Below are 24,010 nucleotides of genomic sequence, written 5' to 3'. Positions count from 1 at the left end.
TATCCAGTACCCCAAGTCAACTCGTCAGGGCACAGCTGCTCGAGGCTAACCCTGTCCCTCCTGTGGTATTCTTCACATAGTCTCATATTCTGCCACGGTGCAGAGGTTGGTTTGAAAGGCACCTCAAGCATTATACAATACGTTTTCTTCGATGGACTGCGAACACTCAGCCACTCGAGTATCTAGTATGAGATTGGGAGACGGTAAAGATAGCCTACACCATTGGACCGTTATTCATGACTGAGCATTTGCGAATAGCTAACGGCTGATAAGGAATTGAACGTCCCACATTTGCTAAGTACCAAGGAATATGTGTTGCCAAATTTTGCTAACCATCACGTTCGGCGCAATGGTCTAGTCGTATGATTCCTGCTTCGGGTGAACTGAAGCATCCTCGTTTCAAAAGAACGTGTTTGCAGGAGGCCCCGGGTTCAAATCCCGGTTGCGCCCAGAACATCATCTTTTTGTTTTGTCTCTGTTGTCCACCCATTGGCCATTGATACCAACTCATCTCAAATATCTCCGTTGCAGTTGTACGTACACGCATGGCGGGGAGGTCTAGACGTAACGATAACCCTTTTTTTCTTTCTAGATTCAACTAAAAGCTAGGTAAGGTACGGTAAGCCTGCGCTTATGCTTTACTTCAGCGTTGAATAAGGTATGTGCTGCACGCGGAGTTTCACCCACCCAAGTTGAAGGCGCATTCCTCAACTTCCATCTATTCGCGAGTAGCCCTCATCGAGATATGTTTCAATACAATTACTGCTATTGTCACTGATCTTCCATCTGATTCATCTTTGCGTAGTTTGCAAGACTTGACATATCTGCCTGTATTCGCCGTCGTAAACCTAGACGGCGATAAGAATGATGATGCAATCGATCAATTCATCTAATCCCAAAGCATGACTTTCACTACCTAGTCTTTCCCCCAAGCTGCATGTAAGAGCCGCGTACTTACTGCCTCTTCTTCCTTCCGACTCTTCATCCATATCTTCTCCAGACCAAAAGTTCTCCATCTCCCACTTCCTCGTCCACGCAACACCTCAGCTTTCCCATCACTACCAGACTCTCACTGGCAAACCCGACGTACGGCGAAGTTGAAGATTCATTATCCAATCCAGCGCCCTCAATCTCCATCAAGAACAAGTAGCTCCGATGGTCTAGGGGTATGATTCACGCTTAGGGCTACACCCTGAGTTCACTAATTGCGTGAGGTCCCGCGTTCGAATCGCGGTTGGAGCCTGTTCTTTCTTTTTGTTTTTCTCCCTCTCTCCTTGAGATCTTCGCGTTTTGCTTCTTTGTCGCGTGGATTGTGGGTTTCTGAGGTGTTTGGGTGGAGAAGGTTGAGGGAATGGAGTTGCTGCGTGGATGAGTAGGGACTGTGAAATTGGAAGTTGAGTCGATGGGAGGGCGACCCTGGCTTTCTTCTTGGGAAATTTTATACGGGTGAGAGACACATTTGCGTGGTCTAGAGTAGGACGCGATCAAAAGCTCAAGTAGATTGTTATTTTTCTTCAATTCGTGCAGCATATGTACAAGCACCTTTCGTATGAAATCATCTAAGCCGACCATAACACAGATACACATGCAATTCAAAGTAGCCGAATTTGTGGATACCAAGCAGAAAAAGAAACGCTCTACGCGTTATCCTCTGACCACTTGCTTCTCGTCTTTGAATAGTTGTCGACGTCCTTCTTGCCGGGAACAGCGCCCATAGCGAGACCCATGCCCCTCTCGACCCACGGCTTGCCCTGCATCTCACTCAATCGACTCAGCGCACGGGCGAACGCAAAGGCTTCTTCGTCGCCGGAGAAGAAATTGCTCTTCTTCATCATGTCCATGGTCATACCCAGGTCGTCCATCATCATGCGCATGGCGTCGTCGACGTCGTCGCCGTCGGCTCGTACTTGCTTTGCTGTCGGGTTGCCGCCCTTTGCTGCCGAGGCGAGGACGGTGTCGACTTGGGCGCGGCTGAGGAAGAGTTGAGTCAGGGGCACAGCGGTGGTCAAGACTAGTTTCGCGTGGGATTCGTAGACGGCGTCGATGAAGGTGATGAAGCGTCGCGCTACGTCTCGGCTTCTGTAGTCCATCTGAGGCACGTTGGTCACGACGAAGGCGTGGTAGTTGCGCATCAGTTCGATGTAGTCGGCGGCTCCCGTCGCGCTGCCTGCACCTAGCAGCTCTTCGAAGTCAAACATGCATGCTTTACCACTTGCGTGGGGAACATGGATTGGACGTCCCCATACCGTGTGAGTGGCTGGGTGTGGAGGATCTGTCTCAAGGTCGCCAAAGTATTTGAACCAGTTCTCCGCGTGAGTCTTGGCGGCCTTGTCGAGCGGATGGTGGTATACACCTGAGGCTGGGCGTGGGATCTTGCGGTAGTCGGTCGTGCTGTCAAGGTTGATGACGGTGAGACGCTGCAATAGAAGATTGATGCAGGGAATGAACGAGTCGCGCTGAACACCGTTCTTGTAGAGTTCGGTAGGATGGCGATTGGACGTTGTGACGATGACAGTGCCGTGGTGCATCAGTGACTCGACGAGTCTGCGGAGAATCATTGCGTCTGCTACGTCGGTGCATTGGAACTCATCGAAACACAACACCGAAGCCTCGTTGGCGATCTGGGCGGCTGCAAAGGGAATGGCATCGATGTCGTTGCCGTGCTTCAACTTGATCTTATGGATGTCGCGATGCACTTCTTGCATGAAGTTGTGGAAGTGGATACGCTTCTTGGCCTTGATGTTCGGCGGTAGGGTATCGTGGAAGAGGTCCATCATCATTGTCTTGCCGCTTCCCACGTCGCCGTACATGTACATGCCCTTGGGTAGGCTATCGGGAATGTCGAGTGCTGTCTGGGAGCTTGCGGATCCGCCGCTGCCGAACATGCGTCCGAAGAAAGAGGTCTGTTTTGGTTGTAAAGACTCGATAGAGGGAATCTGGACCGGCGGCGCAGTGTACTCGGCAAGCTCATCGTGAAGGTCTTGAAGGGCTTGGATAAGTGCTGAATGCATGGTCAGACTCGGACCGCATGATGAATGTTCGGTTCTATGCGCATACTCCTCTGATGGTCATCGTTTCTCAATGTTCCATTTTTCACTCTGAAATCGTACTCGGCAATGGGGCCTCTGTGGTATTCGCCTATGGTGCATCGTTTGTTAGTGCAACTGGCACGTTTATCTACAATCGGAAGGAGCGCCATACTGCTTCTGTACTCGGACATGGTCGCAAACTGTCTGCTTGATCTTGCGACTCCCCTTCCATCTGTCCTGACACAATGGCTGTCGTTCTGCACTCGCGGCTGGCTCCATGATGCTAAACAGCGTTGTTGCTGTCGTTGATGCGGCTGGGGCTGGGGCTGCGGCTGTTTACACGAACGAGCGGCACGCCCGGCTTGTATATTTCTTCGCAGAGCTAGTCTACTGTTGCTCTCGCATACTAGCCTTGTAGCGGAGTGATAGCCCGGACGAACAAGTCTGGGATGCATCATGGTGGTTGCGCCGCCTTATCGCCGAGGTAAGGTGGAACAAGGTATGATAGACGGAAGGCAAAGTGAAATGGGAGAGAGAGGTGAGGCAGTAACAACAACTTTTCACCGCATCATATTCAATCCGAAACCAGACCAAGAAATCGCCAAATGAGCCAAATGCAAATGGGTATAATAACACAAGCGTCAGGGTAAAAATATTATGTACAATCAAGTAGACGGGCACATGCGAGATAATCTAGGGTAGTGTTGTGAGGGCCTCGTCACTAGTGAATGAGGCCTCTGGGCCTATCATCACAAGCCAGGGAGGTCAGCTTCCGGCGCCTCGGCTGCCTTCGCCTGAATCTCGGATCTATGGCATTATTGATGATTGATGGATGCTTGTACCTTGCATTATTACTCGTCAATCCGCTATCCTCAGGTTACCTTACCTTGGTCGTGGACCAATACAGCGTTACTGCAGCAGCACGAGGAGCTCAATGCATCTCACTCATCACTGCGTCGGGCGGAAAGGTTGGCCCTGTCAGTGCTTGTAGTGTTGATGTAATCATTTTCACTTTAATGGTGTCACTCTCTTCTCTAATTCTGTCATTTGCTCATCAATTCGACTTCTTTCCCATCATCACCAATTTTCATCACTTAGGAGGCCTGACTGAACCATGCCGTACTCGTTGGCCCGCCTTGTTTGCGCCATTCCACCAAAATCAATCAAACTCCATCCCAGGGTATCGGTAATAATAAAACAACAATGGCGAAGCTTTTCCCTCGTGTCACCAACTCCAGATTTCCTACCACATGATCTTCCGTGGTCATATGACAGCCAGCTCAGCCTTTAGCGATCCAGCCACTCCAGCAGAAGAAATCAAACAACTTGCCCGCCTTGGTGGTATCTATTCTACAAATCTCCTTGACGTTCTTGCGTTTGAGATTGCCGTTGGTTTTCAGTGCTTCCCTGAGGATGGCCTCTTTCATCACCATGTACGCTTTGCTGCTGAGCCGCAGTTTCTCGCAGACATTCTTCTCGTCGGGAGTCAGCAAATGCATGTCGGGCGAGTTGTCTTGCGTAAGCTCCAGACGTGGCACTTTGTCCAGGGGTTGCAATGGGAAGCGAGGCTGCGATGCCGACACCCCATTGGCTCCATTGACTGATTTGCCATCTTTATTTCCGTTGACGCTAGCTGCGACGGCAGGAGAAGCAGAATCGGGTGGAGTCTGCAATCCGGTGCCTGTCTCTGGTTTTGGTGGCAACTCAGGCGCAACCAGCTGGCTGGCCTGAGAGGGCGGCTCCTGCGCGCTCGGCTTGTTCATGCGGCCAAGACTGGACGAGAAGCGATCGACCGAATTTGCGGCAAGACGAGCAAGTCGTTGAGCCTTCTCTTGCTCATACTTTTCTCCCGATTTCAGGTCCTTGATCTGCATGCGGCGCCATTCCTGGAGCTGGGTGATAGCCTGACGCAGGTCGTGTTCATACTCGATACCCGCATTGAAATGCTCAAAGTCGGCTCGGTTCATCATTCTGGCAAAGGGCTTCATCTTATTGTGCAGCTCCCTCTCCTCCTTGGTGCGTTTCTTGTCCGCGGCGGCATTCTTGCGATATTCGAGGAGATTGTGCTCGAAGAGAATCTTTTTTCGCTCGACTCTGGATGTCAAGCGATGGTTGTAGATGTCCATGACAACCACCTTCAGCTCCATCTCGGGCTCCATCTGACCAGTGATGGGGTTGATGCCATCGCCAGGCTCAAACTGCATGTGCTGAACAGCCTCTTCCGCCTCGTTGAAATACTCGGTCTCAAACTCGAGACGACCGGGCATGAAACCCTGCACCTCGTGACAAGAAGGAACACTCGAGGTGGGTTTCTGCTTGGGATCGGTCGGCGGCTGGTTCTTCTGCGCATCTTTTCGCTCTTCGATCCTCCTCTTCTTCCTGGCCTGGAACTCATCTCGGGGAATGGTGTCGAACAGAGTCCTGTCCTGTGGGCTGGCGCGCTCCGGAAGTGGGAACTTGGAACTGTTGATGTAGGTATCGATGTAGTGGTCGCGAACTTCGTCTTTGGTGCGGTAACCTCCAATGTGGTCGGCAATGTCTGCCCAGGAGCCCAATCCGTACGTCTCTGCACCCTCGAGCAGTAGCAGTTCTTCGTCCGCGCCCCAGTCTTCGGTGAAGATGGGGATTGAGTGTTGCTCGATGACCTGGAAGGCATGCGACGTGGGATCGTGTTTGCCGGACGATTTGCCCTCGGAAAAGCAGGTGACACAGAGGTCATAATCGCTGCAGACGTCGTCGGCACATCGGATGCGGACCTATTTGTTATCAGAGTCAGCTCCATTTGTTGAACCATGAAAGCACGGGCCACTGGTCCAGCCAAGGTGTTGCAGTGCGAGATGCAGGGAGCGAAAGACTCACAGTGGCGGTGATGTCCGAGGAACAGATGTCGCATATGTATTTGATACCTCCCTCGGTAGTCCTGACCGCAGTCTTCTTCTTGATTAGACCCATTATGTTGCGCTCATTGGGGGTGGAGGAGGCGGGGGACGCGCAGTGTCGGAGACGTCGAGATGGCTACGTAGCCACACGCAACTCGCAGCACGAGGCGAACGCACAGGTGATGATATGGGTGGATATGCGCGAACACAGACGCTTGTAGGCGGCCTGAATACCGTGTTGGCGACTACTCTGATGAAAGAGTGTTGTATTTGTCGATGATGATGATGTTGATAATGATGTAGGTCGTTTCCACACGTCGGTCTAGGCAGACGCTGGTCGTCTCTTTGGATGTCGGAGGTCGGAGGTAGACGACGCCGGCTGCCGCACACCGGCCGGGCCGAAGGATTCTCCGTACAAGTATGATGTAGTGGCCAGGGTGTCGCCGTTATCGATAACACAGGGCTACAAGTGGCCCATGGCAGTGGCGGTGGTAGCAGTTCCAGTGGCATTACTGTACAGTAAGGTAGCCAGGCCCCTCGTTGCCCAGGCACAAGGCACAAGCACGAGCACGCTTTAAAAGTCGAGTTAAACTATGTTAAGGCTTGATGCAAATTATGGGCGAATCGTTCCAACCATCGATTCAGGTCACTACCGGGGTTAGCGACCGGGTTTGTCAGGCCGTCTTCCCAGGGTTGGGTACATGGATGTCCTGTACTGCACGCACCGTCTCTGTACAGTCACTGGTACGAGTACGAAGTGCTATCTTTACTTCACTGTAGATGTTGAGATGCTGGTAACGGTGAATAGGTGGTTTGTGGCTGCATCGCTGCATGACTGCATGACTCTGCCACACTGCGTGCCTCTGGTGGACAATGTTCTAGCAATAGCAATAGCAGCATTGTGGCAGCATATATGTAAGATGAAGTCAAGCCACGATGAGCACTGGACGAAACAGCGAAACAGCGAAGACTCCGCAAACCCTCTCCTTAGTCTTAGCGCAGGAGGGACGGCACGCCATCTGTAATCAACACTGCCCCCCCAATTGTGCTAATTTTGTTTCTCAAATATCTCTCTCGATTCCCAATCGTCCGGGGTATTGTACAGCGACTGTGCCCGTAATCGATTCATCATCATCATCATCATCATCATCATCAACATCGGCGCAATACTCGCGCTGCCTCTGCCCTTTTGACTCTGTTGTTGTCTGAACTTCGAGGTCCATCATCGTCGCTCTGTCACTTGTGCCCTACACACCGACTGCACGCGGCCTGAGCTGGAAGAAGACATCCGCTTACCCCCACTCCCTTAACGCTCTTGCCCGCACAACTCTGTTCTGCTTCCATCTCTGAGCACCAGGACCTCACAGATCAATTACACATCATGTCTTGGAAGTTAACCAAGAGTAAGTATAAACCCACCAGACATGCGGTGACCTGCCCATCTTCGCACTATTGTTTACGCAGCAGCAGAGCTCAAGGAGACGCATCTTGCGCCTCTGGCCAACACCTTCAGTCGATCGTCATCAACGTCCACAATAACCAATGAAGCTTCCAGTAAGGCGCCGACCAGCCCTCTGGCCAACTCGACTTCTGCCTCGCATGATGCAAATGGAATTGGTAATCACCCTCGGTCGTCGTCCCTCATCCCTCACTACCACATACTCACACGCAAACAACAGTGTCAACATCCGAGATCAATGCCTTCCCACAAGCTCCACAACCCCTCAAGCCTGGTATTTTAATCCTTACCTTCCACGAGGGCCGCGGCTTCTCTCTGCCGTCTGGCGCAGAGACCGTCTTCCAGCCCCGTCATGGCAACTCCATCTCTGGCAGTGGCTTCTCTGTAGCAGGCTCCCAGCGACCCGGCTCGTCCATGACTCAAGGAGGTTACTCTGGTTCTTATGGCCGTCCACAATCCGCCGCCGGCATCAACTCGGCGCCCTCTATCCACGGAAGATACTCCTCAAAGTACCTCCCGTATGCTCTGGTCGACTTCGACAAGCAACAGGTTTTCATCAACGCCGTGTCGGGTACTCCCGAGAAGCCCGTCTGGGCTGGAGAAAACACACAGTACAAGTTCGATGTGTCGAGAGCGCAGGATATTGCCTTGTCTCTCTACATCCGAAACCCCAACGCTTCACCGACCGCAGGAAGAAACGAGGACATCTTTATCGGAAGTTGCAGGATCAGCCCTCGCTTCGAAGAGGTCCAGCCGCACGAGAAGGACCCCAAGCTTAGCAAGAAAGACCAGGAGAAAGCTTCGGCCGCCTATGCCGAGAAGGAGAAGAGCCTGGGCCAAGCAGGCGCCGAGTGGAAAGACGTGCAGTTCGGAACTGGCCAGATCCGCATTGGTGTCAAGTTCGTGGAGAACCGTCAGCAGTCTCTGAAGATTGAGGATTTCGAGCTCCTCAAGGTCGTAGGAAAGGGCAGTTTCGGCAAGGTCATGCAAGTCCAGTACGTTGAGATCACCCAGAAGCGCTTATTATGAAGCTTGTCTTCTGCACATACACATGGGGACATTTGCTGACTTCATTCGTAGGAAGAAGGACACTCGCCGGATATACGCACTCAAGACCATCAGAAAGGCACACATCATTTCGCGATCCGAAGTAGCCCACACCCTGGCCGAAAGATCCGTCCTTGCTCAGATCAACAATCCTTTCATTGTACCTCTCAAATTCTCCTTCCAATCGCCAGAGAAGCTTTACTTCGTTCTCGCCTTTGTCAACGGCGGCGAACTGTTCCATCACCTGCAGAAGGAGCAGCGCTTCGACATCAATCGTTCCAGATTCTACGCCGCAGAGCTTTTGTGCGCTTTGGAGTGTCTGCACGGCTTCAATGTCATTTACCGAGATCTGAAGCCCGAGAACATCCTTCTGGATTACACCGGGCATATAGCGCTTTGCGACTTTGGTCTCTGTAAGCTCGACATGAAGGACGAGGACAAGACAAATAGTGAGACGCCTCCCTGATGCTAAAAGGATATTTGGAAGCAGTGCACTGACGAATTCGACAGCATTCTGCGGTACGCCTGAGTACCTGGCGCCCGAGCTGCTACACGGAACTGGCTATACCAAGACGGTCGACTGGTGGACACTCGGAGTGCTGCTTTACGAGATGTTGACCGGCCTGCCTCCATTCTACGACGAGAACACCAACGACATGTACCGAAAAATCTTGGCCGAGCCTCTGCACTTCCCTGGACCGGAGATTGTCCCGCCAGCAGCCCGCGATCTCCTGACGAGATTGCTAGACAGAGACGCCAACAAGAGATTGGGTGTCAATGGTGCAGCTGAGATCAAGGCACACCCCTTCTTCCACTCCATAGACTGGAGGAAGCTGCTGGACAGGAAGTACGAGCCCAGCTTCAAGCCCAACGTGGTAAGTTTGGATTTTCCATGTAAAGCGGCATTTGTATGTTCTCATCGCTAATTCTGTCTGTAGGTTGACGAGCGAGACACGGAGAACTTCGACCGCGAATTCACCTCCGAAGCACCGGCAGACTCTTACGTCGATGGACCGATGCTTTCGTCTACGATGCAGCAGCAGTTCGCAGGCTGGTCATACAACAGACCGGTCGAGGGTCTCGGCGACGCAGGTGGAAGTGTCAAGGACCCCTCGTACATGAAGTGATCTCACGAAGCAAGTGGCATTTGGATGGAAATCAAAGGGGAAAAAGCTACCTCGTGAGCCGGTAAGGTTATGCGACATGGAGGCGAACACATGCCTTTTGGAAGGCAGCCATCATGTCTTTCTCGTTTTTCTCTTTCCCCCTCTCTCTGTCGGCAGAATCGAAGAACATCTCGGGGCGTATAGCAGGCGTTTTCGATAGATATCCTACCCCAGTATTGCCGGTACGGTCGTTCGTTTTCTACCACAATTGATTGTCACTTTCTCCGGAACAGCTGGACTGTCCTAGGGGGCGCCTGCAACATGTGTACGCAGAAAAGCAGGCAAACAAGCAAATGTCAGGAAACATCTCTACATGTTTAGCGAGTCGAGCTCTGCTTCCGTTGTCGTGTCGGACAAGAAGCCGAGGTGAAGAAAGTTCGGCGATTGACCGCAAGTCTCTGCAAGGCTACCTACTGTGCTGTAGAGTCTATGGCAGGGCCACGGACGGCTAAAGTGATCCTTGCTCCCATGTTCATGTCATGGCTTGATCTTGCCTTCCAGGCCGTCTGCCTTGCCTTTGTACCACAGACACCTTATAAACCATTGATGGAAGTACTGTTCTGTTCGGAGCGCAGTAGTCCGCAAACCGAAAAGCGTAGACAGCAGCACAGATTGAGACCGGGCCGATGTCGACAGCAAGCAGATTTTAGCCGGCATTTGTACTAAGTAAGAGGAGAGGGCGTGAGCTCATCGAAGCATCCGCCAAGGAATGCTCTGATGCCCCGCGCCCGCCATACCACGGGTGACACCATACTGCCTTGAGAGGATGGCGCGACGTCACAGGTTGTCTGCCCTGCCGTCTGTCGAGTGGTGTTTTTAGTGGGTGTTTTGGTAGTGCTCCGGTCACAGTAGTGAGAAGCTCCGGCGCTCTTTCTCCGGTGCCTTCCACCTGCTGTCATCCTGCTCTCATCCCACCTTCCGTTGCCAAAAGTTCCTTCCCTTTTGCTCTCTCTCTCTCTCCATACCAAGATACCTTTTAATTCCATCTCATGTAAGTGCCCATATTATTCTTTTCTTTTTCTCCATCTGGAACTGAAAAGTACTATTTGAATACAACAAAACTAACGGGCACAACAAGACCCTCTTCTCTTCCCCTCTTCTGTCATAACCCCTCTTCACCCCACCTTCTCAACATAATCACACCACAGTAATGCCTGGATTCTCTCAAGCAAGCGACCTGAACGCCTGGAAGGAGCTCCAGAAGCACCACCAGGAGCTCGGCCGCTCCATCGTGCTCAAGGAGGCCTTCGCCAAGGACCCTCAGAGATTCGAGAAGTTCTCGCGCACCTTCAACAACTCTGCTGACGGCAGCGAGACCATCTTCGATTTCTCAAAGAACTTCATCACCGATGAGACGCTCGAGCTCCTATGCAAGCTTGCACGTGAGGCCAAGGTCGAGGAGCTCAGAGATGACATGTTCAAGGGTGAGAAGATCAACTTCACCGAGAAGAGAGCCGTCTACCATGCCGCTCTGCGCAACACCAGCAACGAGCCCATGCAGGTCGACGGCAAGAGCGTCGTCGAGGAGGTCAACGCTGTCCTCGAGCACATGAAGGAGTTTTCCGAGGAGGTCCGAAGCGGTGCCTGGAAGGGTTACTCGGGCAAGGAGATCGACACCATCATCAACATCGGTATCGGTGGTTCCGACCTGTGAGTCCTGTTTCTTTTTGCTGCTTGTGAACCTCTTCAAAACTGACCGTCTCGTCTCAGTGGCCCCGTCATGGTCACCGAGGCCCTCAAGGCCTACGGCAAGCCTGGCATGAAGCTTCACTTCGTCTCCAACATTGACGGAACCCACATGGCCGAGGCCCTCAAGGACTCCAACCCCGAGACCACTCTCTTCCTCGTTGCCTCCAAGACTTTCACCACCGCCGAGACGTGCACCAACGCAAACACTGCCAAGAAGTGGTTCCTCGAGTCCGCAAAGGACGAGTCGGCCATTGCCAAGCACTTCGCTGCCCTCTCCACCAACGAGAAGGAGGTCACCAAGTTCGGTATTGACAAGAAGAACATGTTCGGCTTCGCTGACTGGGTCGGTGGCCGTTACTCGGTCTGGTCCGCCATCGGTCTCTCTGTCGCCCTCTACATTGGCTACGACAACTTCCACGAGTTCCTCGCCGGTGGCAACGCCATGGACAAGCACTTCCGCGAGACTCCCCTCGAGCAGAACATCCCTGTTCTCGGTGGTCTCCTGAGCGTCTGGTACTCTGACTTCTTCGGCGCCCAGACTCACTTGGTCGCTCCCTTTGACCAGTACCTCCACCGCTTCCCTGCCTACCTCCAGCAGCTTTCCATGGAGTCCAACGGCAAGGCCATCACCCGCAGCGGTGACTACGTCAAGTACACCACCGGTGCCATCCTCTTCGGAGAGCCCGCCACCAACGCCCAGCACTCCTTCTTCCAGCTTCTCCACCAGGGCACCAAGCTCATCCCCACCGACTTCATCCTCGCTGCCGAGTCTCACAACCCCATTGAGAACAACCTCCACCAGAAGTGAGTTGGCCCTGCTGCTGACAATGTGCAACTTCTGAGATGAAAACTAACGTGTGATGCAGGATGCTTGCCTCCAATTACTTCGCCCAAGCTGAGGCTCTCATGATCGGCAAGGCCCCCGAGGAGGTCCGCGCCGAGGGCGCTCCTGACGAGCTCGTCCCCCACAAGACCTTCTTGGGCAACCGCCCCACGACCTCGATCCTCGCCCAGAAGATCACCCCCGGAACTCTCGGTGCCCTGATCGCCTACTACGAGCACCTCACCTTCACCGAGGGCGCCGTGTGGAACATCAACTCCTTTGACCAGTGGGGCGTCGAGCTCGGCAAGGTCCTCGCCAAGAAGATCCAGGCCGAGCTTGACGACCCGACGCCGTCGGAGAAGCACGACAGCTCCACCAGCGGTCTCATCAACGCCTTCAAGCGCAAGGCTGGCATTTCCAAGTAAAGAGAGACAAATATATAAACGAAAAAATATTCACTGCAATGATTTCTCCTTTCCAGAGAAGAATCTCACGACTGAATGATGATTTAGTGCGGAAGAAAGAGGAAGCCCAAGGAGTGCGAGGAGGGGTACTGAAGGGTCAGTAGAGAGCCAACTCGGCAAGCAAGGAAGAAAAGTGTCGCGGCGGCAGATAGAAGTCTGTTTAGTTTCCATGTCTTTTCTTTTTCTTTTTACCATATATTGGTTACATAAGTCCCAAGCAAGCTCTACATCTATATGGAACAGTGCTACCGCAACAATGTGTGGCCAAGTGGTGAATTTGCGAAACATGAAAACAACAAACTCAAGTTCATGTGAATCGATTCTTCATATCGTCATGATATGTCTGGATCTCTGATACCGTCACAAGCAGGAACAAGAAAGAGTCTCGTCAAGGTTCCGATTTTGTGATAGGGGACGAGTTCCTCACTATTCCTGGAAAACTTAAGGTAATGAGCAGAGGAAGACATGCAAGGGTAGTTGTATATTGACCAAACACCCTGGTTTTCTCCGTCTCGCTCTCGCTCCTTCAACGAATGTGATTCTGTACTCTTCCGCTAGACTTGCAAGTCTCCGTTTCTCGAAGCGAATGAGCCATCGCGTCTTCATCGTGCTTGCACTCAAAGCCCGACCGGCTGACCACCTGCGGCTGCAGCGGCCGCAGCAGCGCTGCCGTGCCTCTGGTCCAGATCATCATAGCTCAGCACAAACTCGCGCCTCTCACGCCTCCAATTGTTGGCGTCGAAGAAGATGTAGAAGCCACGTTCCGAGCGTTCCGACACGCGCACAGGCTGGGCCAGACTCGTGTCCTTCATCATCCACTGGCGCAGCTGTTTGTGCCATCGCCAGTCGCGGGCGTAGAGCTCGCCGGCGGCGACCTCTTGTAGCACGTCGCGGGTGAACTGGTAGAAGATGGCGAACAGGGTGTCGTCTGTGAAGGCGGTAATGCGCGTGTGGATCGGCGGGACGTTATTCACCGAGTACGCTGCTGGGAGGAGAAATTCAGGTGTTATGCGCTGAGCATTTAGTGATGCAAACGGTGTGCTCCACATGGGATGTAGTGGTTCCGAGCTGTGTGAGAGTCAGGCTGGCTGTGAATCACAAGCATGAGGCACAAAAGACACGAACCTGTCCAGATCGATTTCCAGGCCAGTCAACTCCTGGCCCTGGAAGAAAGTGTTGTTGTGTAATTGGGCCATCAGACCCGGAAGACCGTATTTTTCCGACTCTGTCATCTCTGATAGTTGCTTTTCCGACGCTTGCTGCTGTGATGCTGTGGGCGCGTTATCGCCCATCTGCGCAGGGGTTTCGAAGTTGCCTCCTTGTTGAAGCTGAGGAGTGGCATTGGGTTGGGTCGTGGAATTTGTTTGCTGCAGGCTCGCGGCATTGGCATTGGCATTGGCATTGGCATTCCGGAAAGGCAGGTGTTGGTCTGTTGATGAGGGATTGCTCACGTTCCGCGATTGTCTTGACTGTGACTATGGCCTGATTAGTGAAATGAGGGTGTCCGTACTGGAAGAGTCGTTACCTCTTGAACGTCTTGCAAGGCACTCGGCGTCCGGAAGTTCTCAGACGGCGATCGGAGAGCTAGAGTGAAGGTTAGCATGCCGTGTCGCATCTTGTGTACAGCTCAGCATCCTGACACACCTTCCAGACTACTGCCTCCATCCGAGGATTGATCGGCTTGTCCATTCATCTGGCCCAGTCCATTGAGGCCGGGAGCTTGTCGCCTGCGATCTAGATTTAGTTGACCGCCTAGTGGCGGGAAGTCTGCGGAGGCTGACTGTGTCTGATTGTTGGCACCACGCGGGGCAACGGCAGATTGACCGTCAAATTGACTATCCAAGCTCAATGGCTGTTGACCACCAGATATGACTCGTGACTGTGAGGCTTGCTGAGGCTGCGGTCTTTGCACCGCGGGTTGCTGTCTTATGGCGGTGCTATTCCAGGCTTGCGGAACATTGTTGGGTTGTGAGGGGCCTCCAGATAATGATGGGAACTCACTGTCGACCAGAGGTTAGTGTGTGTGGAAGGGAATGTGGTACCACGGCAGAGCGCGTGTGCTCAGATGTGGCAGATGTACATGTGATATTGCGCATCGGTATCTTTTTCTGAAGCCAAGTCCTCCTCAGTCATATCTTTCGTATCTTCCAACAAGGGCCTCTGTGCTTTGAAGATGCAATGATGAGGATGGGACAGGATTGACAAGAAATAATGTGATGATCAAGACAACGGAACGTACGAGAGATCAAGCGGGGCTTGAGAATGGGAAGCACCCATTGCTGCTTGGGCGAAATTGGAAAGAGGGGCGGGACGGTTGTTGGACAATCCAGGAGCACCTCCTGCCATTCCTGACGGCATGCCGAAGCCCCAGCTAGATGCGCCGCCTGTCGACAAGTAAAAGAAAGGAACAGATTAGCGGGACATGTTGCAATATGGTAATATAGACTGGCAATCGCACGTGCCATGGGGTGGGTTGTGGCTATCGTACCTAGCTTGCCATTTTGTAGTCTTTGCGCGCCCATCGGGCTGTTTCTGTTTGTCGTGGGTTGCGTCGTCGTTGCGTAGACGTTCTGGGGGATCGATCTCAAGGCCTGTGGTGCGGCTGCTGCTGTTCATGACACCGATAAGCTTGACGTTCGTCTTTGATTTGCAGTCTGTTCTGGATCGCGCAATTGCTCGCTAATGGAGGGGTGCTGGCAGTGTGATGTGTGTGTTTGGGAAGTGTATTGCGTTGGATGCGCAAGACCTCGCATGACGTACGCGCATGTGTTGGGCGCTTCCTCGATTTGCGCAGCGTGGTGATGTATGTGTATATGTTGATGGAGCGCGCCTACCTTGTGCTGTAGAGGTCGGCGTCTGCGGTGGTGGAAATAATGGTGGGATTTTACAACCAGTATTGCGTCGGTGGAGAGTGAAGATGGGAAAGAGCAAGTGCGGAAAGTGGTTTGGAGAAGCGAAACAGAGCAGCGACGTTAGGACCTACCTGATCGATTCATACCGTTTATCTGCAGTCCCTCTCTTTTGTTTCTTTATTATATCTCTTCTGTTGGCGAACGACAATATAAACCAAGACTACGGTAGGTACCTTACCTACTCGGCAAGACGATAGACAAATGGCTTCAGAAGGGGGATCGGCTTCCTCGACGTCTTGGCCCTTTTGTTCATCGTTGATTCGCCCCGAAGCAGGAGCAAGAAGCTCTTTCCTGTGGGGAAGAAGTCGTTGCATTTACCTTGCCTGACTTTTTGGTCGCACGTCGGTCCGGATCGTGTTCCGCAGTTGGTCTTCTGGGACACGGGACATGAGTCTACTGTGCAATACCACACCTCGAGGGATAGTTGTGTATAGAGAATTGTGTACAATACTCAGGCATTGAAGAGGACCACAGACTCGCAGTTGGCCAGTGCCGCAAGCCATGTTGCACGATAGCTCTCAGATCCTCCGTGTCAATTGACTGACAATCCTCCGTCCCCATTTCCAGAAGCGAGTAATGCAGGCAAACGCCAAAGTGACTCTATGACTCGCTTCCGGGAGCTGAGCACTTCGACCATCATGCACTCTGCGCCCAACATGGTGTAAGAACGATCGCAAGTCATGTTACTCCGGTAATATCTACAAGTGGAAAGCCATAAAGTGCAATGTCGATTGAAACAGCGAGGGTATAATCAAATAAGTAATTCTACGCACAGAGCAAGCAAGTAAGCAAGCCTACAGGGGACAAATACCATACAAGCGCTCAGGTGGACGCAGCAGCCGCCTTGTTGGCTCTGTCACGCTCCTCCATTTTCCGTCTTGCGCTTAATACCATCTCCTCCCGTCTTCGCTTGAGTGCTTCGGCGCGCTCGTTCTTGTTCGCCGACCAACCGGGTGGCTTGCTGCTGCTGCCTGAGGTCGTCGCCTCGCCTGCGTCTGCCTGTTGCGTGACCTTGTTCGCAAGGTTGTACCGTGTGATGAGGTCTGGATTGGCGGGCTTTGCTTGTCGTGTGGTCCCTGTGGATGATGTGTTTGTCGCTGGCTCAGGTATTTGAGGACGGAATGATGGTGGAGGCTGTGAGACACACAATGTAGTCAGTATACAGTACAAATAGAAGAGAGGGGATCCCCCTGACTGGAATGCTCCGATCTCAAGAAAACATACCGTGTCCAATGGTCTTCCCGTCAACACCCTCTCTGTCGTGGCCGCCACACTCCCTCCGTTTCTCTGCAGGTCCCACATGATTGTTCTTCTGTCCAGTTGCGGGAACATCTGGGCCACTTGTTCGACATGCGCCAGGCTGACTCTGCTGCGGCCTCCATTCCTGCTGGACGACGGGGTCGAGGGCGAATTGGACGCCGTGAACCACCGGAAGACGAGGTAGCCAACGATGGCGACAGCGAATATTTGTCCAAAGTTGATGGATGTCTGCTCCGCCATTTCTCCACTCATGGCTAGGATGTATGTGTAAGTGTCGTTTTTGGTGAGTGGGTGGATGGTTAGGCACGGATAAGGTTGGCGGATGGCGAAAGGGGAGATCTGTTGAACGGAGTTCAGAGACGTCTCTTGGATCAGGAACAGACGGTGAAAGACCTATTCGAAGCAAGAAGTCACCAAATCCGATGATGGATGAATGTGATGGACGAGTGTTGTGGCACGTGTGATATTATTATTATTCCTATAATAGGCGGGAAGTGACAGAGGGGCAGCCTGGAGTGTGTCAGACTGACCGGCGTTATCGGCGCTTTCTGACCTTCCGTTCAAGCAGTTTAGGTGAATCATGACGAAAAGACATTGGCTTTATCGGAGCCTCCCAACCTTCCAGTCAACAGTAGGAAATTCACTCTCTTGCACAACAGGAATTATTACAACTACTTGTAGCTTGAAATCAGAGTGCTCGCTCCTTGTATTGCCTCTGAGCGTAGCGGTGATATCTCTCCGCGCTTCTGACCCGAAAGGTCTTACCCCATTTGATGAAGACACCCAAGAATGCCAGGATAACACATGCAATCACCACGCATGTGACCACGGTGTACTTGAGACCGACCGCGTCTACCCATGGTGTCAGGGCGAAGACGAATGCAGTACTGAAGCAGTTTCGCACCAGCGTAACGCCGACTAGAGCGTCACCGACAATCTAAATTCATCAGCCATTTTACCATTGTTTATTTCAGAGGAATAAGACTTACATTTTGATACGAGTCGGTCAGATAAGTAATGGAGATACTGTTTATGGGCGCCATCCCGACATTGTACAATGCCAGGCCAACAGCAATTACCGGCCATGGAAGACCATTATTCAGGCCGAAGCCGAACATGAGCGCACCCGCGGGGGCGAATACAAGAAACGGAATGATACACCATAGTCGCATCTCTGGCTCATAGATGCCATTGTTGCGACGCGATAGGTAGATGACTATCCAGTCGCTGAGAGGACCTGGGACCAGCGTACCAATGGTAACCCCGATCATCTGCGGTATAGCCAAGAGGCCGATCTGGTCCGAATTAAAGTTGTACGGAGCTTCTGTCAGGTATGTTGATAACTCGGTAGCCATGACGTCTTGAAGCCCTCCAAGGATTCCGTATACCAGTGCCACCCAGGCTATAGCAGGTATGGTTACAAGCAAAACCAGAGGTTGGTACATATGGCCGATGTATGTGGAGACACCGCCTCCGGAGGATGTTGTGCTGAAGAGTGCTAACCTTTGCCAATACGTCTTTCGGGGAATGCTTGGGTTGATCTTGACAGCATAGATGTCTTGCGATGACGACCAAACTTCCGCTACCACTTCAGGAGGTCCATGAAGAGCGATCCTGTTATCGTCCGTCATGTCTGCATTTCTTTTTCCGTCTTTGGCCGTAACCTCAGTGGTGTCCTTCACTTCATGTCTGAATTTGGTCGAGGAAGCAGGATCGGATCCTGTGCGACCATCAGTGCTGAGCAACTGGTCCATACTGAAGGCCGAAGACATGGCGACTGGACTATACTTTGTTTCTTCATAGCAAAATCCAACAACGAACATGGCAATACCGAAAAAGATGACATTCCACCACCAGATCCATCTCCAGCCTTCATCGACAGCAATAAACCCAGCGATTAGAGGGCCCAGGTAACTAGAAAAGTACCATATCCAGACGTAAACGCTGTTCATCTTACCGCGCTGGTGCACGAAGAAAAGGTCTGCAATTGTCATCTGGACAATAACCTCGGCCAGGGCCCCAAAGCCGCATTGGAGGATGTTGATCAGCACGATGTCTGCTACTGTCTGCATCTTGGCTGACCAGATGCTGCATCCGAACTGCAACATCGTGCTAGACAAGTAGAGTGGTCGGCGACCAAACTTGAGCGCGAAAGGTATGAGGACTAAGCCGCCCACTGCTAGAGCAGCGCATCCCGCAGCGTAGCTGTCGTTGAGTACCTCGAAGCTGAACCCAAGTTCTCTATGCATGGCTCCCCAGGTAGGTCCGGCGGCGTTGATGAACTCACCCACCATCGCCACCCAGAAGCACGAGAGGCCAAAGTTTACATATTTCCGCCATATGGGCCAATTCAGAGGATCATTAGGGTCGTCTGTTGGCTGTGGCTGCAAGATGATCTTATCATCCTTAGCTGAAGACCCTAGACCCGTTTCTTCAAGGCGGGCGGTCCCTGGGGGCCACATTTGTGCATTCAGAGCACTGTCCTCTATTGGAACAACAGCCGACATGATGTATATGGCTCACTGTCGCAAGACCAATAGAAGGTCAAGTTCAGGCGTACAATATAGTGAGAGGAGGACAGGGGGAGTCGATGTTATGCAGATGTGGAAATGCCATGCAGCAAGTGGCACAACCTACCTTATAGCTACACTCATCGAGTGTCCTACAGACGACCAAGCAATATACTGGAAGCATTGTGGGTGCTGTATAAGTTGCATGCGTTGAGTGCACATCCTTGATACCTCTGGTTGCAATATACCGTCCGGGCAAACCCCCGCCAGTGTCGTACCCCACACCCACTCATGTGGCTCGTACATCAGATATCGTTATCAGTGAACATAGCGTATTGCTGTCGGCACTTACCTTCTTCACTCAGTTAGATTGCATGCATTATAAGTATCAGAGATATGGCCTCAAGAACTCCTCGGGTCTCTTTGGCTGCATGCTCGCCTCCACAATCATTTGTTGGGCAAGAGACGCGATATATTTCCACCGCAGGTAGATTGACACGAAGCACATCAGCCCACTCACAATCCTATAGCGTCGTCGGCAGAGGTCAAAGAACGTGGCTTGCAGGCTGTTCAAGTAGGCTACTGGCGAAATGTCCACGGAGAAATTCACTCAGCAATCGGGCTTTCCAAAGCAGAATGGTCAGTCGATATCATATTGGCTGCGAGGTGTGCAGGGCGATGCTCTTCTGAACCACCGCACAACACCTGAGTTACCTGTATCTACAGACATTGTGGTTATAGGCTCTGGCGTAAGTACAGTCGCGCATTACTCCCTCGAGCTTCACGGACAATTGACAAAGACTTTTTTGTTCTCTGCAATAGTTGACAGGCACCTTGGTAGCCAAAGAATGCCTGGCAACCTGGCCTGAGAAACGCATAGTGGTGCTCGAGGCACGTGAGTTTTGTTCTGGTGCTACTGGTCGCAATGCTGGTCACTGCAAGCCAGATCAGTACCGCGGGTTCGAAGCGTACGAAAAGGCTTTTGGAAACGAGCAGGCCCTTAAGGTACGTCTTTGACCTGACTTTCTACGAGGCCCTCGCGGAGACACTGTTGATTAATGGTTGCGACTCAAACAGATATTGGCCAATGAATGGCAGACATGGTCAGACATGGTACAGTACGTCCGTGAGAACGACGTCGACTGCAACCTCTGGGTAGGCGACACGCTGGATGTTCCCATGACTCCAGAGGTAGCTGCTAGAACAGCCAACCAATTCGAGCGTGTCAGGGCGGCTGGTGGCAAGGTAGACCATATTAAGGTTACCACGGAACCCAGTGAAGCAGCCAAGATATCTCGCATCGATGGTGCGCAGGCTTGTTACGCCTGGTCAGCGTCAACACTATACCCATGGAAGCTTGCGGCCCATATCATGCGTGAAAACCTGAAGAACGGGGTCAACCTCCAGACTCGCACTGTAGCTGCGTTTGTGAAACCCTCCTCAGAGAACCCAGGAAAGTGGATGGTTCAGACCGACCGCGGCGAGATCGAGTGCGGGCAGGTTATCCACGCAACCAATGCATACAGCCCTGCGCTGGAACCGTCTCTTCGTGATCTCATTCGCCCTTCACCACACATATGCAACAAGATCGTCCCCCCTGTGAGCTTTGCCGGATCCAATGGCCTCCAGAACTCCTATGGTGTACTCTTGCCTGATGGGGCCTTGTTTAGCATCAATCCAAATTGTGCCAGTGGCGGTGATCTGATCTTGTTTGGTGGATCAAACCCAGGCCAAAGGAAATTCGAGAACTGGTTGTCTGAGCATCCGCAAAAGTACGCAGACGATGGACTGACCAGCTTCGAAACCATCTCAGACGCAATCAAGGAGTTTACAGAATCCCATCTCCCGGGCTGGACTGCAGAACACTCTGGAATAGCCTATGACGATGGTTGGAGTGGTATCATCGCTTGGGTGAGTCAACCACGGCGTCGTGGTGTACCTGCTGCATTCCTGTGGACAAAAGCTGACCATTGACCAGAGCGCGGATACCGTGCCCTTCGTAGGGCAGCTGCCAAACCTGCCAGGACAGTGGATATGTGCTGGTCATCACGGACAGTAAGTCTTCCTGTGCAATCTCTCGAGTGCTATAGGTTGAACGTATATCTACGCGACACGAGGGCTGATATATAAAACTTAACGCAGTGGAATGGCACGCATCTTCACCGCAGCCCCAGGGCTAGTAAAGCTCATGGCTGGGAAGTCATGGACTGACACCGAATTGCCCGTCGTCTGGGAAATCACAAGCGAACGGGTCGTGCGACTGAAAGAGAAGAAGCCTCTCAACGTGCTGACAGCACTCAGCGGAAAGACAGAGCCTGTTGAAGCGGCTCCGATCTTGGAGACTCTTTCTCACGAACGGTCGGGTCCTCGTCTTTAGTTTGTCGATGAGCAAGCGGCAGACACCGAGTCGATGGAGTTGCATCACTCCTCAACGGCACGGTACTGCATTCCCGAGATACAGTCGATTATCTTGCTCCATAGACTCTCCTGCAGTTGAAATTGTGCTGGGTCTCCCAGTCTTGCAGCTCGTCGTGGACGGGGCGATTTGTCGGCTCACAAGCCCCTGTCATCCTGCAGTCAGTGTCGCAATTTTTCTTCCCGGCAAGTCCTACCAAGGGACATTATTGTAGAGCTGGTACGATAATAACATTGTTTCGTTCCAGATGGTCGTTGATCTGAACAATCGATTGCCTACAAGTGAGGTACCAATTATCGTTGCTATAAGCGATCGGAGATACACTGCAGATGGCAGAGTGCGTCGATACTTCAGCCTGCATATCCGGAAGGGTCATTCATTTGATCCCACTCTGCTGGGAGGTTCAAATATGTAGGAACAAGGACATTTGATGCTGTTCAACCTTGGCGGGGACGATAAGCAAGGTTAAGCATGCAAAGGCTCTGTCGTCTGCCCAATTCATGGTGACAGTGCTGCAGACAGGATCCTGGGGCCTGATGGACCGTAGACGGCATGTTATTGACCCGGAATATCAGTGAAGCTATTTATTTACCTTTGAGCATTGACGGAGAAAAGCGCACGATGGGTGATTGTCACTTGCTTATCCGTGGGTTTTCTGATAGTGTACCTGGCTGCTCTTGAGATGAGATAGCAGTAGTTTGAGACGAGGCTATATTCGCACTAGCCTTCGCTCATCGTATTGTGCTGTACACGTGATGGGCTTTTGTAAACCGACGACTCAGGTCTCACAGTGTCGCCTGTAACAGTTAGCTCTAACGACCTTGAGGTACTCAGAGGGCACCTTACCGCCTAAGGATTAGAAGCTGCCCTGGAATACAGAGTAGGACGATCACAGGATAGCACTAATCATCATTGCCCCGCCCTCTTCGAACCACATGCTCTGCGCCCAGACTACAGCCAACCATCGTCCATCGTCCTTTGGCTTACTTCTGCGATCTTCACTCACTTCCGCAGTCCACTGTCTCGCATATACTTATATGCTTACGTTTATCTACTTACATACGAATCCAGCAGCCAGGCTCGTCATCAAAGGTCCTCCTTACTGATATCCCGTCCCCATTTGCGGCTAGATTGCTCCACCTATCGCTCGCTTAAGTCCGCTTCAAGCCGACCAAGCCTTCCTTCCAACAGCTACCAAGTCATTCGCCAACACTCCATCCAATTCACTGTCTCGTGTAACACGTCCCTCAGCTGGCGTGCACCTTTGCAGTAGCTCGCCTGTTGCCATAAATCCTGTCTCGTGCTGAATCTGGCCGATTCTCCATCCATCCATCCATCCATCGTCTTTCGAGAAGCGTCCAAGAGTCTTCGTCGTAGCTTGACGCCAGAACACTGTCTTCGGTCACTCTACTGCGTGCCTATACCTAGGCAATCTTGTCTCGATCACCACGTGCAGCTTCGCTCTTTGAATTTTGACAATTTGCCGCCCCTTTGTTGCCGTCGTCTTGACTCTCTCGTCTGATTTGTCAGCTCTCGTCGTTTACTTCAAGTCGTTCGAAGCGACCTTGAGCCCAACCCACAAACCAGACTCCGACGACATGGGTCTCGCATACAACGTCTATCTCAACGCTTCAAGGATCTATGGCTGTAAAGCATGCAAGACTCACCTCGCAGATCACGATGAAATCATCAGTAGAGTGAGTTTGCCTGCCTGATCACGATACGACTGCCCCTACCTCTCTCAAAGATGACGCCCTCACACTCCAAAATCCTACCGAATGACTGTAAATAAGCTTACAATGACACTCTTTCTCTTCTCTAGAATTTCAGAGGCCAACACGGCAAAGCTTACCTATTCAACTCGGTCGTAAACGTGACTCAGGGCGACGCGACCGAACGCAACATGACGACGGGCCGTCACACTGTCCGCGACATATACTGTCGCCACTGCAAGGAGACTGTCGGCTGGAAATATGACAAGGCCTACGAACCTGCAGAGAAGTACAAGGAGGGAAAATTTATCCTTGAGGCAGAGTTGCTCGCTCAGGTCAATTAAGGAGTCAATTTCCATTCGGAGGTAAAGAAGTAGACAGGACGCAGAGAAGGACATGCACAAGAGGAGGAAAGAGAAAAAAAAAGGAAATCAAGAGGAACAGGTGCATCTCCTCGTATTTCAACGTGTTGATGACGGCGTTTTTATCATGGGAAATTCACTCAATCATCGGCCGACGTGCCGTTCTTGAGACCGAAGGATCGGAGATCAGGCTTTGGATAAGGAATGGGGGAGTCATGGGAATTGGGGGACAAGGAAACAACCCCATGAAGAAGGGCGAATTTTTGGTGCAATTCGGGGATT

At 52.1% G+C, this 24,010-nt stretch overlaps 9 protein-coding genes across 12 annotated transcripts; 4 read left to right on the top strand and 5 right to left on the bottom strand.

The window, feature by feature from the left end:
• Nucleotides 1-1,637: 1,637 nt before the first annotated feature.
• Nucleotides 1,638-3,220, bottom strand: AAFC00_004554 (uncharacterized protein; the record flags this gene model as incomplete). Its single annotated transcript, XM_069344215.1, has 3 exons — nt 1,638-3,001; nt 3,058-3,138; nt 3,202-3,220. The coding sequence occupies 3 exons, from the start codon at nt 3,218-3,220 to the stop codon at nt 1,638-1,640; spliced, it is 1,464 nt and encodes a 487-aa protein (XP_069196633.1).
• A 1,089-nt stretch (nt 3,221-4,309) lies between these two features.
• Nucleotides 4,310-5,981, bottom strand: AAFC00_004553 (uncharacterized protein; the record flags this gene model as incomplete). The annotated part of the gene is made up of 2 exons (XM_069344214.1): nt 4,310-5,785; nt 5,889-5,981. The coding sequence occupies 2 exons, from the start codon at nt 5,979-5,981 to the stop codon at nt 4,310-4,312; spliced, it is 1,569 nt and encodes a 522-aa protein (XP_069196632.1).
• A 1,308-nt stretch (nt 5,982-7,289) lies between these two features.
• AAFC00_004552 (uncharacterized protein) lies at nt 7,290-9,541 on the top strand (the record flags this gene model as incomplete). Of its 2 annotated transcripts, none has more annotated exons than XM_069344213.1 (6): nt 7,290-7,311; nt 7,379-7,525; nt 7,588-8,362; nt 8,448-8,863; nt 8,925-9,289; nt 9,353-9,541. In XM_069344213.1, 6 exons carry the CDS (start codon nt 7,290-7,292, stop codon nt 9,539-9,541), a joined length of 1,914 nt encoding a protein of 637 aa, XP_069196630.1. The 2 variants fall into 2 exon arrangements, with proteins under 2 accessions (XP_069196630.1, XP_069196631.1); XM_069344212.1 differs by having other exon boundaries at nt 7,373-7,525.
• Nucleotides 9,542-10,730: 1,189 nt separating this feature from the next.
• Nucleotides 10,731-12,517, top strand: AAFC00_004551 (uncharacterized protein; the record flags this gene model as incomplete). The annotated part of the gene is made up of 3 exons (XM_069344211.1): nt 10,731-11,230; nt 11,291-12,073; nt 12,136-12,517. The coding sequence occupies 3 exons, from the start codon at nt 10,731-10,733 to the stop codon at nt 12,515-12,517; spliced, it is 1,665 nt and encodes a 554-aa protein (XP_069196629.1).
• A 656-nt stretch (nt 12,518-13,173) lies between these two features.
• Nucleotides 13,174-15,552, bottom strand: AAFC00_004550 (uncharacterized protein; the record flags this gene model as incomplete). 3 transcript variants are annotated; one of them, XM_069347773.1, is made up of 8 exons in its annotated part: nt 13,174-13,624; nt 13,682-14,031; nt 14,082-14,140; nt 14,201-14,283; nt 14,338-14,556; nt 14,796-14,940; nt 15,045-15,164; nt 15,540-15,552. In XM_069347773.1, the coding sequence occupies 8 exons, from the start codon at nt 15,550-15,552 to the stop codon at nt 13,174-13,176; spliced, it is 1,440 nt and encodes a 479-aa protein (XP_069196626.1). The 3 variants fall into 3 exon arrangements, with proteins under 3 accessions (XP_069196626.1, XP_069196627.1, XP_069196628.1); XM_069344209.1 differs by lacking the exon at nt 15,540-15,552 and having other exon boundaries at nt 15,045-15,078; XM_069344210.1 differs by lacking the exon at nt 15,540-15,552 and having other exon boundaries at nt 14,201-14,556; nt 15,045-15,078.
• A 738-nt stretch (nt 15,553-16,290) lies between these two features.
• AAFC00_004549 (uncharacterized protein) lies at nt 16,291-16,968 on the bottom strand (the record flags this gene model as incomplete). The annotated part of the gene is made up of 2 exons (XM_069344207.1): nt 16,291-16,602; nt 16,693-16,968. 2 exons carry the CDS (start codon nt 16,966-16,968, stop codon nt 16,291-16,293), a joined length of 588 nt encoding a protein of 195 aa, XP_069196625.1.
• Nucleotides 16,969-17,416: 448 nt separating this feature from the next.
• AAFC00_004548 (uncharacterized protein) lies at nt 17,417-19,235 on the bottom strand (the record flags this gene model as incomplete). Its single annotated transcript, XM_069344206.1, has 2 exons — nt 17,417-17,665; nt 17,718-19,235. The coding sequence occupies 2 exons, from the start codon at nt 19,233-19,235 to the stop codon at nt 17,417-17,419; spliced, it is 1,767 nt and encodes a 588-aa protein (XP_069196624.1).
• Nucleotides 19,236-19,828: 593 nt separating this feature from the next.
• Nucleotides 19,829-21,615, top strand: AAFC00_004547 (uncharacterized protein; the record flags this gene model as incomplete). The annotated part of the gene is made up of 5 exons (XM_069344205.1): nt 19,829-19,987; nt 20,061-20,243; nt 20,316-21,149; nt 21,217-21,293; nt 21,381-21,615. The coding sequence occupies 5 exons, from the start codon at nt 19,829-19,831 to the stop codon at nt 21,613-21,615; spliced, it is 1,488 nt and encodes a 495-aa protein (XP_069196623.1).
• A 1,637-nt stretch (nt 21,616-23,252) lies between these two features.
• Nucleotides 23,253-23,710, top strand: AAFC00_004546 (uncharacterized protein; the record flags this gene model as incomplete). The annotated part of the gene is made up of 2 exons (XM_069344204.1): nt 23,253-23,351; nt 23,477-23,710. 2 exons carry the CDS (start codon nt 23,253-23,255, stop codon nt 23,708-23,710), a joined length of 333 nt encoding a protein of 110 aa, XP_069196622.1.
• Between the last annotated feature and the right edge of the window lie 300 nt (nt 23,711-24,010).

Source organism: Neodothiora populina (assembly GCF_041146345.1).
Source record: "Neodothiora populina strain CPC 39397 chromosome Unknown canker_contig_3, whole genome shotgun sequence".
NCBI classification, from domain to species: domain Eukaryota; kingdom Fungi; phylum Ascomycota; class Dothideomycetes; order Dothideales; family Dothioraceae; genus Neodothiora; species Neodothiora populina.
Note: the sequence above shows the minus strand (reverse complement) of the source record. Positions and strands in the feature narration are given on the sequence as shown.